General features: G+C 43.4%; 2 protein-coding genes across 2 annotated transcripts; both read right to left on the reverse strand.

Annotated features, from left to right (window-relative positions):
• Positions 1-301: 301 nt before the first annotated feature.
• On the reverse strand, positions 302-1,730 carry prlhr2b (prolactin releasing hormone receptor 2b). The gene is made up of 2 exons (XM_076163646.1): positions 1,297-1,730; positions 302-944 (listed from the first exon to the last, which is right to left on the reverse strand). Exons 1-2 carry the CDS (start codon positions 1,728-1,730, stop codon positions 302-304), a joined length of 1,077 nt encoding a protein of 358 aa, XP_076019761.1.
• A 6,080-nt stretch (positions 1,731-7,810) lies between these two features.
• On the reverse strand, positions 7,811-13,357 carry anxa4 (annexin A4). Its single transcript, XM_076164109.1, has 13 exons — positions 13,204-13,357; positions 11,909-11,968; positions 11,666-11,753; positions 10,922-11,016; positions 9,925-10,038; positions 9,717-9,807; positions 9,274-9,353; positions 9,089-9,145; positions 8,897-8,990; positions 8,682-8,777; positions 8,403-8,461; positions 8,158-8,280; positions 7,811-8,054 (listed from the first exon to the last, which is right to left on the reverse strand). Exons 2-13 carry the CDS (start codon positions 11,915-11,917, stop codon positions 7,998-8,000), a joined length of 963 nt encoding a protein of 320 aa, XP_076020224.1. The 5' UTR covers positions 11,918-11,968; positions 13,204-13,357; the 3' UTR covers positions 7,811-7,997.
• Between the last annotated feature and the right edge of the window lie 620 nt (positions 13,358-13,977).

The raw sequence follows: 13,977 nt of genomic DNA on the forward strand, positions 1-13,977 counted from the left end.
TCTAGTTTTTACATTTCTATATATGCACTTATATAACAGTAATCTGACCCAAGAGAGCCATTCTGTCTGAATGTGAGTATTCTGGGATGATGATGAGCATCCAGTGTACTATCGTCATTTTGCGGCCTCGTCAGCAGAAATGTGTTCATGATTCAAAGTCCAGTTATGTTCCAACTGTTCATGAGGCCTCAGAGGGTAACGGATAGATCACCAGGCCTCCATCATTCCACCCTGACACTGAAACTACATGAGATGAAAAGAGGGATGGGAGTCAAATCACAGCCAATGACTCTTTTTTTTATCACCGAATATTTACATTTACGCTTGCAGCACAGTTATTTGCCGGAGCTCCGATGCGATGGCGGCACGTGAACATCTTGCGTAATTCAGTGCGAAAGCGGTCATGCAGCCACGCGTAGAGGAAGGGGTTACAGCAAGACGAGCTCATGGCGCACAGGTGACACAGCAGCTGGATGAGCAGGAAGTAGCGCTTGTTAATGAGGTGAATATCGATGTCTCGCAGCACGTTAAACACGTGGATGGGAAGCCAACACACCGCAAAGGCCGCCACCAGCAGCGCCACCAGGCGGAAGATCTTCCTCTTTCGAGCTCGCTGAGCCTCGGCCTGATCCTGTGACCTGTGACCCGGCGCCACGCACTTCCTCAGCTTGACGGTAATGCAGAGGTAGGAGACAAAGACGGCAGACAGAGGAAGGATGTAGGTGATCAGCAGGGTGCTGTACGCGTACGCACGTCTCTCCCTCTCCTGACCCAACCAGAACTCCTCGCAGATGGTGAAGCCTTCGTCTTTGAACTCGACGTGGTAGGTGTGGGCCACCGCCGGAGCCACCAGCCCACAGGACAGCAGCCAGATTCCAGTCAGGACGGAGGCACAGACGGCCACAGTGGTGCGCTTCTTTAAAGGATGCACGGTTGCGTAATATCTGCAGGAAAAAAGCCAAAGACCGGAAAAGTATCACTGTAAAATGAATGAATGAAAATGAATAATGCTTAAAGAGTTCATGCTTGCATATGGGAACTCGTGCCGAGTTATGAATCGGTTCTTGAACTTCTCAGATTTTGGTCTGTATAATATGATTACAAAGCTTGATAGCAGTGATGTAATGTTAATTTACCTCTTGACACATTTAGTTAAGGGACATGGTGGCCTAACAGGTACTAGGTGTTCAGTGATTACAAATGAGTCACACTCATCAGTCATGAACGCAATGCAACTCAATTATGTCGTACCCTTAGTGAAGTGTTACATTAGTTATATTCAGCAATTCTTGTCACCTGTCCACTGCGATCGCTGTGAGGGTGAAGACCGACACGTAGACGGTGACGGGCTGGATGAGGAAGACCAGATAGCACATGGCGCGTCCGAACACCCAGCCGTGAGGGTTGAAGGCGTAGGCGAGAGTCAAGGGCACGCAGGTCACGCACATCAGCATGTCGGAGAAGGCCAGGTTCCCGATAAAGAAGTTGGTGACGTTGTGCATCTTGCGCGTCTTGCAGATGACGTAGAGGAGCAGGTAGTTACCAAAGAATCCCACCACCACCACCAGGACGTAGCAGGGAATGATGAGAGGCTTGAAGGTCTGCAGCAGGGCCACATCTGCAAACTGGGAGCTGTGGTTGGCCGAGTTGTTCTGCACCACCACCTCGTATATGCGGGCGTCCGTCTGCTCTTTGTCCACAGGCGGACCGACGCTGTGATTCGCCTCCATGGCCGCAGAGTCCAAACTCCCAGGATCAACAGGGTCTAAAAATACAACAGAAGAGCGCGGTAAGAATAATTTAATGCTCTCACGTCCATCCAGCTGCAGATGTGAAGTGAAAATTGAATAACAACTTTGCGAGGAAAACAAATCTTGATATTTACTGTGTGGATTGGAAAATGGAAAGCCATTAACAACATCAACACACTCCCACATCACCGCGAGCGAGAGAGAGAGAGAGAGAGAGAGAAAGAGAGAGAGAGAGAGAGAGAGAGAGAGAGAGAGAGAGAGAGAGAGAGAGAGCGCAGATGATTAAAATGCTTTATAAATGTGAAGCCACCAGAGGCCATTTGAACATCAAAGACAAACAGCTCAATGCCTTTGTCAGTATATGCATTAGTCAGACGTATGGGAGAGGCTGTTCTCCACGCATTACTATTCCATTGTTAACAGGCTTTTTTAAATGTGCTGCTTTATTTATACATCTTTTTGAAGGAGCCAACATATGCACCGTATTTAAAAACGGACTTCAGAAGAGTTTCAAGTGCTGTGAAATCTCAAAATATTAAATCTGCAAGCAAGAATAACTTCAAAGCATCAAACTGAGGGGCTCCACATGATACAATTCACGATGCAATTCTTACACCGACCAATAAGATGTTATGTAATCGTGACTGATTGATTTTTCTGTAGTTTTCTATTGATTGGGGCCCGTGAAGTCATGTCAGAGGGAAACATCCTGTAAAATGTCACTGTTGCTCCACTTGTGATTGTTTGTTTCCTGCTAGTCCTTGTTTTTAGACCTTTATAATAACCAAGGAACATTTATGATTGATATCTAAGTTGGCATTACTCACTGGCACAGTAAGAGAAAGAAAGAAACGTTTGTCACTCTCAAAGTAATTGACATTCTAATGGAAGCTTCTCCACCTACATGATGGCTAAGCACAACACTGGATGTGAATCAGAAGATTTATCAGTGACGTCTTGCGCACGGTTCACACCCTCTTCTTTTTGTTCCCTGCTTGTTGATTATTGTTGAAATGTTGACGAATTACCTCATTTGGATAAAAGCCTGGCGTTTTGCCTCAAGTTCACATTGTTTACATCCTCAAAGGTTCTGCCTAGACGAGCAAAAATGTGCCTTTAAAGACAGAATCCTCGACAAAGTTTCTATTATCTGTAGGTTTGTTTATGTTTCACCTCCTGGCTGTAAGGGAGTGAAGATTCAGGATGTTCAGCTTCATAAGGGAAATGTCTTTGCTGTTTGATAATGATATTCATGCCCATAATCAAGATCCTATGAAGATAATTTACACGTTTGAGCTCAAAACAGATAGATTTTTATATAATCAATCTCAGTGGGCTGTCGAAGAGCTGTGGGTCAATTTCCCTTTGACATGCAGTTCAAAGATTCCTTCAGAATTCCCCCACAAGTATCGCCATTTGCATATTCTTTCAATATTCAAAGTTTGATATGCTTTGCGATTTAAATATCCAGTAATCTTATAAAAGGATGGGCTGGCACACATTTTTACACATTATTCAAAAACATTAGATTAGAATATGCATGCTCAGCGTATAAACCCTTCCAGTGCATAATATGAGCTCTGACAGACGAGCTGCATGGGAATATCAACAGGGAGTCATGAAACTCATACAGGGTTTGATCCTTATCTGGCATCTAAATGATTAATACAAACAATAATAATAATTCATTCCTATTCTAATCATCAATCTATGTTTTTTTTTGCATGTGTCATCATTTCTCAGCTACTTAGAGTCTTAGAGTCATATCTATGGACAAGACCTCTGAAATGTAACAAAAAAGTATCAAAATGGTCAAAACTACAGATAATAATATTAGTTTTTATCATTATGTGGAATGTTGACCATTTTGATAACATTTTTAAAAGAGTTTTGCTGCATTTTTGATGTTGTTTCCATAGATAAGTCACTCTTACCAGCTGTGAAATGATGAAATCAATATTAATAAGACTGATTCATGGCCTTACCTGTGGTGTTGAGCAGTGTGTAGGTGAGCAGACTGGATGAAGAGTAATAAGAGCGGACCTTCTGCGCACACTTTTCCACTCCGCGTGAGCTGTGGCAGGGGCTGTTTTTGAGAGAGGAGAGAGGAGAGAGGGAGTGAGGGAGGGAGGGGGAGAGAGAGAGAGAGAGAGAGAGAGAGAGAGAGAGAGACAGAGCGAGAGATGACAGATGAGTCACAAATCACATCTGCACAACCATCAGACACACACATCAATCTCCAGGTTGGACTTGATAGAAACGGTTTGATGTTCAATTGATTAGCTGGTTTTCCTGGCTGATGATAGTGTGTGTGTGTGTATGTGTGTGTGTGTGGGTGCCATTATTGATCTGCTGTTAGAGATGGAGGTCACCATCTGACAAGTGATTAGTTATTTATCTGCTTTGTGTGTGCAGGTTCATTTGCAGCAGGCGCTCTCTCCCTTTAAACCCTATTGAGACGTTTCAAAGTTATAATGAGTGACAGAAGCTGTACAATGGAAATATTTAAAAAGTGATTGAGCACTAGTTTTTCCTACAAATCCAACATTATCCTGATAGAATGAATTTTACGATAGCTTTTTATTTCATTACGGGTTTGCCATTTACTTGCACTATTATGAACCATTATATATTTATGTATTTCTGTATCTGGATATTATGACTTAGATAACCTTTTCACTGAAAGTCAGGCAGCAGTTAAGCCTCCTGGAAACAATCCACCCACCACAAGCCAATCATTTCAGTTGTGTTCCTGCGAGCACCAGCGTGAGTTTCTCTCTGAAGATGATGAAGAAGAGACACCTTGGAGACAATGGTGTGTGTAGTGTAGTGGAAAGTGTGCTGGAAGCAGCAAGCAGAGTCCACAAAGTAAAAGCTGACAGCATGAAGGCACCTTTCTGCACAAGGTTGGTTTTTTAGCGCAATCAAAAACGTTCTCTTCTATTAACTATAAGAGGAGTGAAAGGAATCTTACGGCGACATGATGCATTATGGATGAAAATGGTGCTGCTGCCTTTTGTGTTACCGAGCTTGAGGATCAGCAGGAGGTTGGAAAGCGAGCAGCGAGATCCAGGAGAAATCAGAGGTTTGACAAGACGTGGTATATGAGAAATGACACCTCCAATCCTTTCACCAAGACCACCTGCAAAGAACATATGATGATACAAGTCGTATAAGGAGATTACTTTCACCAGACATGCTGCAGATGCAGCAAAAGGGATCTTCAGACAAGCACATGATAGAAATACTTGTGTTCGGGTAAAGCTTATCACCAATAATCACAGATAAAACAAGTCAGTATTGAATTCTTATCACTAATGTCTGAAATGTTTGATTATTTCTGTTTTCTTCGACATCGCGCAGTGAAAAGCCAATTGCTATTCTCTGCAAGTAGTAACCCTAACACACACACACGCACACGCATATGCACACGCGCACACACACACACACACACACACATGCTGAGTGATTAATCGAATTGAGCGTCGGACCCTGCAATTATTTTCATTAGGATTGAGTTGAAATGTTAGCAGTAGAACTAAAAACCTCCAGGCTATTAGGATTTTTACACTGTTACATTGTGGCTCACAATCACACCACGCCATCACTGTCATTCCCCACTTTTACCAACAAGGACAAAGAAAGGATTACGTACGCTTGAACATCCCACCAGCTTTCCTGGGATTTGGAGTAATCCTTCTCCTTCATATTGTCTCTGTTTGCACGTAGCCAAGTTGTGTTTGAATGTTCCTGCTCGGCTTAGGGCTTCACACGTATGGACGCTTCCATGGCTATCAGTAGCGCCTGTCACTCACTTGCTCACTCCCTGAGGCAGCCAGTCATTGAAAAACACACACTTGCTCTCTCTCTTTTTATTCATGTACAGTATGGAAAGGGATTTCCCCCTGGATTTCCTCTGCTGTGTGAAGATTTCCACTCGGATCATTATGAGAATCTTCCAGAAAACTCCTGGACCTCCTATTTGGAGGAAGCGTGGAGGAGATGACACATGCTTATTACTCTGCTCATGAGCATCTGAGCCTGTGACAGGATGTTGTTTCTTTAGCCAAAGAGTCATAATAACAAGTAAGACGCCGTGTCAACAAAAATGGCTGTCAAGAAAGCCAAACCTTCTTGATTAAAGAACCAGTTGCGTGATTTGTCAGCTGTCAAACCTCACACGTATTCTGACGGTTTGGTTGGTTGATTGGTGGATTGCAGTTTGTAAATCGTTGGTTAATCAGAAGCTGGTGTTAGACATCAGGAAAAGAGACGCTGGCGTGATTTTCCTTGTCATGTTGGTGCCTGTTCTCGAGAAAAAAGGTGGAAGTGAGTGGAAGAAAGGTGTTTTTAATGTTCCCTCACTTCTCTCACACACGCTGCAGAATCATTACAACCTGGACAAAGAACTCCATACGGTTCTTGTTTAATTTGAACTTCGTCGACGCCTGGTGACCTTATCGCCTGTGTGTGTCGGTGTGCGTATGCAAAGATGATGTCATTGGCTTCAGTGCGATGCTTGTCTGTTTTGAAGGCCGTTTTATGCCTTGAAATGTGAAATCAGAGGCATCTCCTGGTTGGATGTAGAACTGATGAACTTTCTGTTTCCTGTTTGTTTGCCTGAAGATCTTGTACATAGTCCACATCTTCATTCTTCATTCACTTCCTCTTCAATTTGCTTAAACTTTAAAGTGGTGAGTCATTACAGTGAATGAAAAGAGAATCAGAAGGATGAGACACAATCAAAGCTTTTATGTCTTGAGGCAGACTGTGGCTTTGATTGGATGAGCGTTAACGAGTGTTCTGTCACCAGTCGATCAAACTGTGAACTTATCCAACTGTGATTTTCAAATTTCCTGTTTAAAGCGGATTCCAAGCAAAACCTGCTGCCAGCAAACTTATCACGTGGTTCCTTTGGCATTTGCTGTGCTCGTAACTTGTGGTTGCCATGGTAATGTTTGAAGCCATTAAGAGGGATGTGGGAACGGATATGAACAAGCTGTCATTATAACCTGAAATACACAAATTGTATTTCCTGTATTGAATTTTCAGATTGAGGCTTGAAGTATTGACCTTTTCTTTTTATTATCTTCTTCTGCTCTTGTTTACTAACTCAGAAACTGCATTGGTAAACATCAAGGTGCATCTTTATTGCACATACATTTAAATACAAGTAATATCTGACGAAGAAGGCTGATATTGACACATTACATACATGTACATGCGTCCCCTTTTAGCTTGAACCTTTCCTCGCTTTACCTCCCAGTGCTAAAGCTCTGGCACACTTTAATGCACCACATGTGCCTCATACATACATGACACACATACTGTAAGCTTCAATCAGTAGTTAAGTGGTAATTCTCTGAAATGATGGGTAGAGATGGCTGTGATAACACTCAACCGCCAACCATCATGAACACTAATTGGTGCTTTCATAGTCGGAGGGGGTCACAGAGGGCAAGTGGTAAAATTGAAAGGACTTAGAACAATCTGTGCTTATTCACTGCTGAAGAGTTTGCATTCTCCTGCGTGCTACATTCAAAGAATCTACAAGGGGAATCCCAACGAATACAGAAAGGTATGAATTGTATTTTATTAATTGGAGAAACATGATTTATGATCCACCAATGTACTGCACGGTCCTGGAGAGATGATGGAGATGCTTTAGGGCCACCTAGCGGCCACCTTGGAGAACAACCAAAGTAATTTAATCCCCAGAATGGACTGAACGGTCTGAAATGGGGCTGTAAGTTTATATGAGCTATGGGGCATCCTGCTTAATTTGATTAGAGCCCATTTTACTGCCTTTCAAATCAAGCCAGCATCCTGTTTACCTAATTAACTCAAATGATGCGGGGCTGAAACGACAAATGAGGAATTGCTACCAATTAAACAAATGGGCCTGACTGACGGAGCTGAGCTGTGATGAAAATGTTGTGCAGTGACAAGAACATCCATCTCTTGTGTTCTTAAAGATGTGAACGGCATCGCTCGCTCTCTAACTCGTCCCATTAACAAGAACTTTATGCAGAATCGATAAAAAAACAAACAATCATGCGTAAAAGGTCACTGGTCTTTGGTTTAATGAGCATAACAAAACAGTGAAATAAGGCACTACAGTCAGACGGTGAAATGCAAAGGCCAAGGAAGAACAGAAAGGTGAGATAACGGCGGCCGTCCTTTAGAAAAGCTCAGGATTTGGTTTGCAGAGTGAGAAAATTGCTGGATATTGTTGACAGGTTCCTTCTACTCGCCTCCGCACAGCTCCAGAAGGATTTTGCGGTAATCTCCAGAGGTGTCTCCCTGCAGAAGAAGAGGAAGATCATACGAAGAAGATTACAGTGAAGGCATCATCACTTCATATAGGTCTTTGGGACGGACGGCGCGTTTCCGTTCGGCGTCTCACCTTGATGAAGGAGTACAGAGTCTTGCCGTACATCTTCAGGAACTGCGCCTTGATGTCCAACATGTCGATCTCGGCCCTGGCGACCATTATTCTGATGAGGACGCTGTCTGTGGTGCCCAGGCCCTGATCAGACACACAAAGAGACAGATTGTATTCATTCTGCTCTAAACCTCTCACCACAAGCAGTACGTGAATCTCCTTACGGTTCATCATCATCACTGTCCTCACAAGCATCAGATATTTACCTTCATTGACTTGTATAATCGCTCTGCAAAGAAGGCCGGCTTGCTCCTCATGCATTTCACTGCAAAGCAAACAACACGAGTTCCAGTACGTCAGATGCAAGGCCTATAGATTCTGGACAACTGCAACTACAACACACAAGGGATGGACGAAGTCTTCTTCTCCTTGGAATATCTGTTTCTGACTGATCGTGTTCATTTCAGCTTCTAAGGTTTTTATTCATCAACAGAACATGGCAAACTGTACATTTATATGTGTCAAAATTGCTTGAAGACTCAGACCTATAGCGAGGAAGACTTCCTCCAGAGAGCCGGACATTTCTCTCTTGATGCTGTCCTCGATTTCTCTCCCGGAGACCTTCTGATACTCCTCGAACACTGAATGAAGAAACAATAAGAGCAGTGAGTCTTAAAGCCGCCACAGGAGGGCGCCAAAATCACTTTCTACACCTCTCGTCCAGCAGAACGGATATCAAAGCGCAATAACAGGGTTTCACCTCGCAGCAGATGGTTACGGTTCCTCACGCAGAGCACAGTGAGGAACTTGACCTCATCCGTTCCCCATCGAGCCTCGCCTGCTTCGTAGATGTCCTGCAGCCAGCATGTAAAGACGCAAAGTCATCACACTGCCAGTCATGACACAAACACGCCCTGGCCTACACTTGCAATGCAAACACACGAGCTCCTACCTTGGCATCTTGCACCGCCAAGGCCTCGTCCACTTTGTCGCTTTCATCCCGGCCGGCCTGAAAACAAACAAATCATTTAATCCAGATGCAAATGAATGTAATTTATATTTCTGTGCATCTCCCCTCATGTGTGACACTAGCACACCGCTGTACATCACACACTGCGTCCTGCTGCGTTTGCTCACCGTGAGAAGAGAGACCAAAACGCGCTGAAACATTCCGGACGTGTCGCCGCATATGGCGTCTTCCAGAGTCTTCCCATGTTCTGCCACGGACAAATTAATAGTTGGAAAGACGCAGGAAAGACCACGGAGCAACACTTTGAAACTACTTTGAAACTGTTGTAATTGCGGCTACAGAAGAACAAATACACAAACAATTTACCGCCACATATATGGAGAGCAGCTCAGGCTTTTATGAATTATTCATGCGGTGCCATTGTATTCTAATAGGCGATGTCATTACATATTCAAGCAAAGGACAGATCCTCTAACGCTGAGACACAATATCAGATATCATACGTGAGCCATATACGCACAAGACACACACACACACACACACACACACACACACACACACACACACACACACACACACTGTGACCTCATGCTAAACACTGTATTCATACCTTTCTTGTAGAATGCAGTGACAGTTTGTATTTCCGCGTTTGACCTCGAAGCGAGAATATCGATGAGACCGGCCTCCTCGGTTCCGGCGCCCTGTGATCAGTGTGTTAAAAAAAAGCGAAAGATGTGGGATGGATGGGAAAGGACACACTCCATCCGTTTCTCAGATGATGGACGAGCAGCTGTGAGAGAAGCATCAAAGACTCTGACCTTCATGGCATATTTCATCTCGTAGGCGTCATACACGGGCGCCAGCATCAGCAGGCCCAGAACCACGCTGCAGAAGTTCCCGCTCAGCTCCGAGGAAAGCTCGTCGGCCAGGTCCTGCAGGGAAACGGGATCAATCAATCGAGGAGAAACGGTCCAACGATCGATACGGACGTAAAATCACTAAGGGCCAAGCAACACTTAAAGCAGCTATAGTGATGTAATAATGTCTTCGTGTCAGGCTCTCTCTTGCCAGGCATGACTTCACACATTCCACCACTAGAGGGCGTGGTTTTCTTGGACGGTTGTGTGAGCAGGGGAGTCTCTGCTGTGACCACACGCTCACTGTGACTCACTCTTTCTGCCCAACAGGATTCCGTTTGCACACTTTGCCCTCCCTGCTGCTCCACCTCCCCTCCCCGCCTCTCAACGGCCCATTCACTTCTCTTTATCGACATCTCACACAACACTGCATTGTGGGAAGTCTGTTATCAATTTACAGCCGTACAACAAACTCCTCAGACTTCCCTTTGAGTTAATATATTGAAGTGGATTATCAAGAAACAAAGAAGCAGTTAGCAGGTTCTGTTCCGCTGAGGTTTGAGTTTACTTTTCAATTAGGGGTTCATAAAACGAGACATTTCCCTGTGAGGAAGGTGAAGAGGAAGGACGCTTCTTCTTCCTTTGTTTACAGGTGGAGTTGTCACCTCTTAATTACTAATCATTGACTTAATCATTGACTTCTGTTGGCGTTCTTCTGATAAGACAGAAACGGAAACAAAACCCCGCCTAAAGTGAGAAATGAACAGAAAGCACACACTGGAACAGGAGGTTACAATATAGGATCTCACACACACACACACACACACACACACACACACACAAAGTTGCTGATGATTCCCACAGCCTCTGCTTTCACTTCCCCAAATCGTCTGTCTTCTGTTTTTGCTTGCTTTTTGTGTTGTCATTGTTGATTCACATTGGACCAAGTATCTCTCACCTTCCCCACCATCTGTTTGAAGGCTTCTTTAATGCGCTGCCTCTGAGCATTGGTGCGGTGGGCCAGGACCTCAGTGATGACTGCCTCATTGGTGCCTGCAAAAACATTTGATCAGCATGAAAAACACCACCAGCTTCTTCCAAAATGTCAAACTGTAATGATCGAGCGTTGCTTTCGCCCGAACAGTGAGAGACAGAAGGAGTTCCGTCTGTGTTGTATCGTGTTTAGGATGTAGAATGGATGAACGCCGCGACCCTGGAGAGGAGGCAGCACACAGCTGTTTGTCAGCGTCGACATAGCAACCATGTGTTTACAATCGAGCTCAAGCTGGAGTCAGGGGAAGATGATTACGCTGGTAAACCCTAACAGCATCAACATTCCAGACCAAAACAATCGCTGACAGAGAAAGGAGACGAGGGATTTGTTACAAACTCACAGATGCTTTTTGTCTACATACAGACAGATCATACGTGTTAGTTCATTTTCCTTCCCATCTAAGCGGAAAGGAGGGGGTAAAGGTGAAGCAAAGTACACGGATACAGATGAGTGCAAAAATAGAAAAAAAAATGTCAAAACACCATGACAACACCAACGTGCCACTACATTTAGTCTGGAACTTTCCTGGAGAGGAGAAGAGAACCCAGGAGGAGAAAGAATGGCTTGTTATTTTCCGTGGATGAATATATGAATTAATGATACGGTGCAAAGATCCATTTGGCCGTTTGTGAGGAAGAGGTCACTCACCGGCTCCCTTCATTGCTTCTCGCAGTTTCTGAGCGTCTTCCTCTGCGTTGAAACCCGACGCCTCGGTCACAGTTCCACGGTTTCCAAGCTGGACCATACAGAAATTAGACATATGCATAAAAATGATAGAATTCGTTGTTGAGATACAACAGCCAAACCCAAGATACACTATAGATTCACCTGATGATGCAAATACATGCAAATGTGAAATGTTCTCTTTGTTAACAGGTAGAAGAAACTTACCGCTGCCATGATAGAAGGAGTGTGTGTGTGCGGGGGAGTCCAAACTGGAGACCAGGAAAGCTACAAAAGAACAACACAGGTGCATCAAACACACCATCACACATCACCTCACAAAACACACACACACACACACACACACACACACATAGGGTCTATTTATAACACAGGAGAGCTGACCTGCAGCGTCAGGTGATGGGGTAGGACCCTAACTAACTTCTGATCAATATTGCATTTCATCTCCTCAGAGAGCATTTCAGTCACTCATGTGGCACCGGACTCCCTTTTGTTTTCTCTGAGGCGACATGCCCGGAACTAATCACCTTAATCTCCTGTTTGGAAGCACCTGTGATTACTCCGTGGAGAGCCAAGGCACTCTACCCGTCTCCCTGCCTCCAGAGATCAAATTACTGCTGAAATAGTCATTGCATATCTCACTCAAGCTATGAATGAAAAATGATACAAAAGTGAAGAAAATTGACTCCTGGTAAGTTGTTAAGTTTGACATTGGAGACACTTATGTGTGTATGTCCACCTGCCACGCCTGAGGGGTTTGTCATGTATACACACACACATCTTTACTGTCATGTATACACACACGCCTTTACCTTATGCACTGTCAAACAGTTTATACTACAGGTAAAGAATGTGAACTCCTCTTCTTCATGAATAAAATACTAGTTTGTTGTTGGGTCACTACAAAAACTTCATCATATTGAGAATAACATGCCGGCTATATATATGCATTATGACGCATCCTGGCGCTTGTTTCTTGTTATAAATTAAAAAGAAAAGTGTAAGAAAACAAAACATGGCAGAGTGTAAAACAAACTACAATGGTGTGAAGTTTCGTGTAGACAGAAGCCGATGAGTGAAAAACTAAATAATACACTTAGAATGCGTGGCAATGATACAACGAGACAAAATACTATACAAGTGCGATACACAATCGCGTCAAATGCAACTTCAATAAAAAAGATAAAACGAGTTGGATTAAGCAACGGCTGCAAAATGTGAAAGTTTTCCTTTACTGGGAGTTGAACACAAAGAAACCCATCAAACCTGCTCTGTGTGACGTTCACGGTGTCTAATAATAACTTGTAGACCATAAAGACAACTTCAGTTTCAACATAAACTCGGGAAGAAGGGCGCTGTCTGGGCTGTTAAGGTGAAGTGGAGTTTGGTCACACCCTGAACATACACAACACACACACATACACAGCTGCTGCGCTCTGTCGTGCGTTAACACCAGCAAACACACGGAAAACATGACAGATCCACGCTGAGACGGAGTTTACCTGAGCTGGAAGCCGTTTAGTGGAGCGAAAGGAGCCTGAAAGGAGCGGGAATGAGCGCCGATGTTCCGGAAAACTCAACGTTATAACCCCACTGTCACGTCCCTCCCACTGGATGCAAATTTCAACACCCACGATCAAAGCTCTGCCTCCTTTTGCGTGTGTTTTTTTCTCTCCAATAACTTTATGAATAAAAAACCCCCCAAAAAGACAGGTAACAGTGTGAATTATTACATAATAATAATAATAATAACAAAGACTGTTAGTCGATCAGAAAATCAAAAGGAAAACACTGAAGAAATACGAAAAAAAACGACAATACATTATACTCATGTGTTGAAATCACGAAGACAACATGTAATGAATATAAATAAATAGATATGACTTATGAGTTCACGTGGGCTAATATGTATGGAGGCAACACCAGAAGCTGTAACTGTTGTTTTAAGGTGGAATGAGCCAAACAGACGCTGCATTTCTATAACAATGGAAAACAAAACAAAACAAGCAATACATTATTGCCATACTGGAAAAATATAAATATAAAAGAATAGATAGGAAACCAAATATATGAAAGGGAAATTCTTGGGAAAGTTTTTGTACAAAGTTACAATAAAGAATATAAAGAAATAAAGAAATTGTGAATTATCTGTGTGTGTATGTGTGTGTGTGTGTGTGTGAGTGCAATAATAATAGTAATAATAAGTAGTTATGATGCCAATGTGTGAAATTAACTTTTTTAATGTGGAAAAAAGATTAATTTATTATTGTTTCTAT

Source organism: Genypterus blacodes, unplaced genomic scaffold (genome assembly GCF_046128005.1).
Source record: "Genypterus blacodes isolate CSIRO-AG114 ecotype Tasmania unplaced genomic scaffold, CSIRO-AGI_Gbla_v1 ptg000133l_1, whole genome shotgun sequence".
Taxonomy (NCBI): domain Eukaryota; kingdom Metazoa; phylum Chordata; class Actinopteri; order Ophidiiformes; family Ophidiidae; genus Genypterus; species Genypterus blacodes.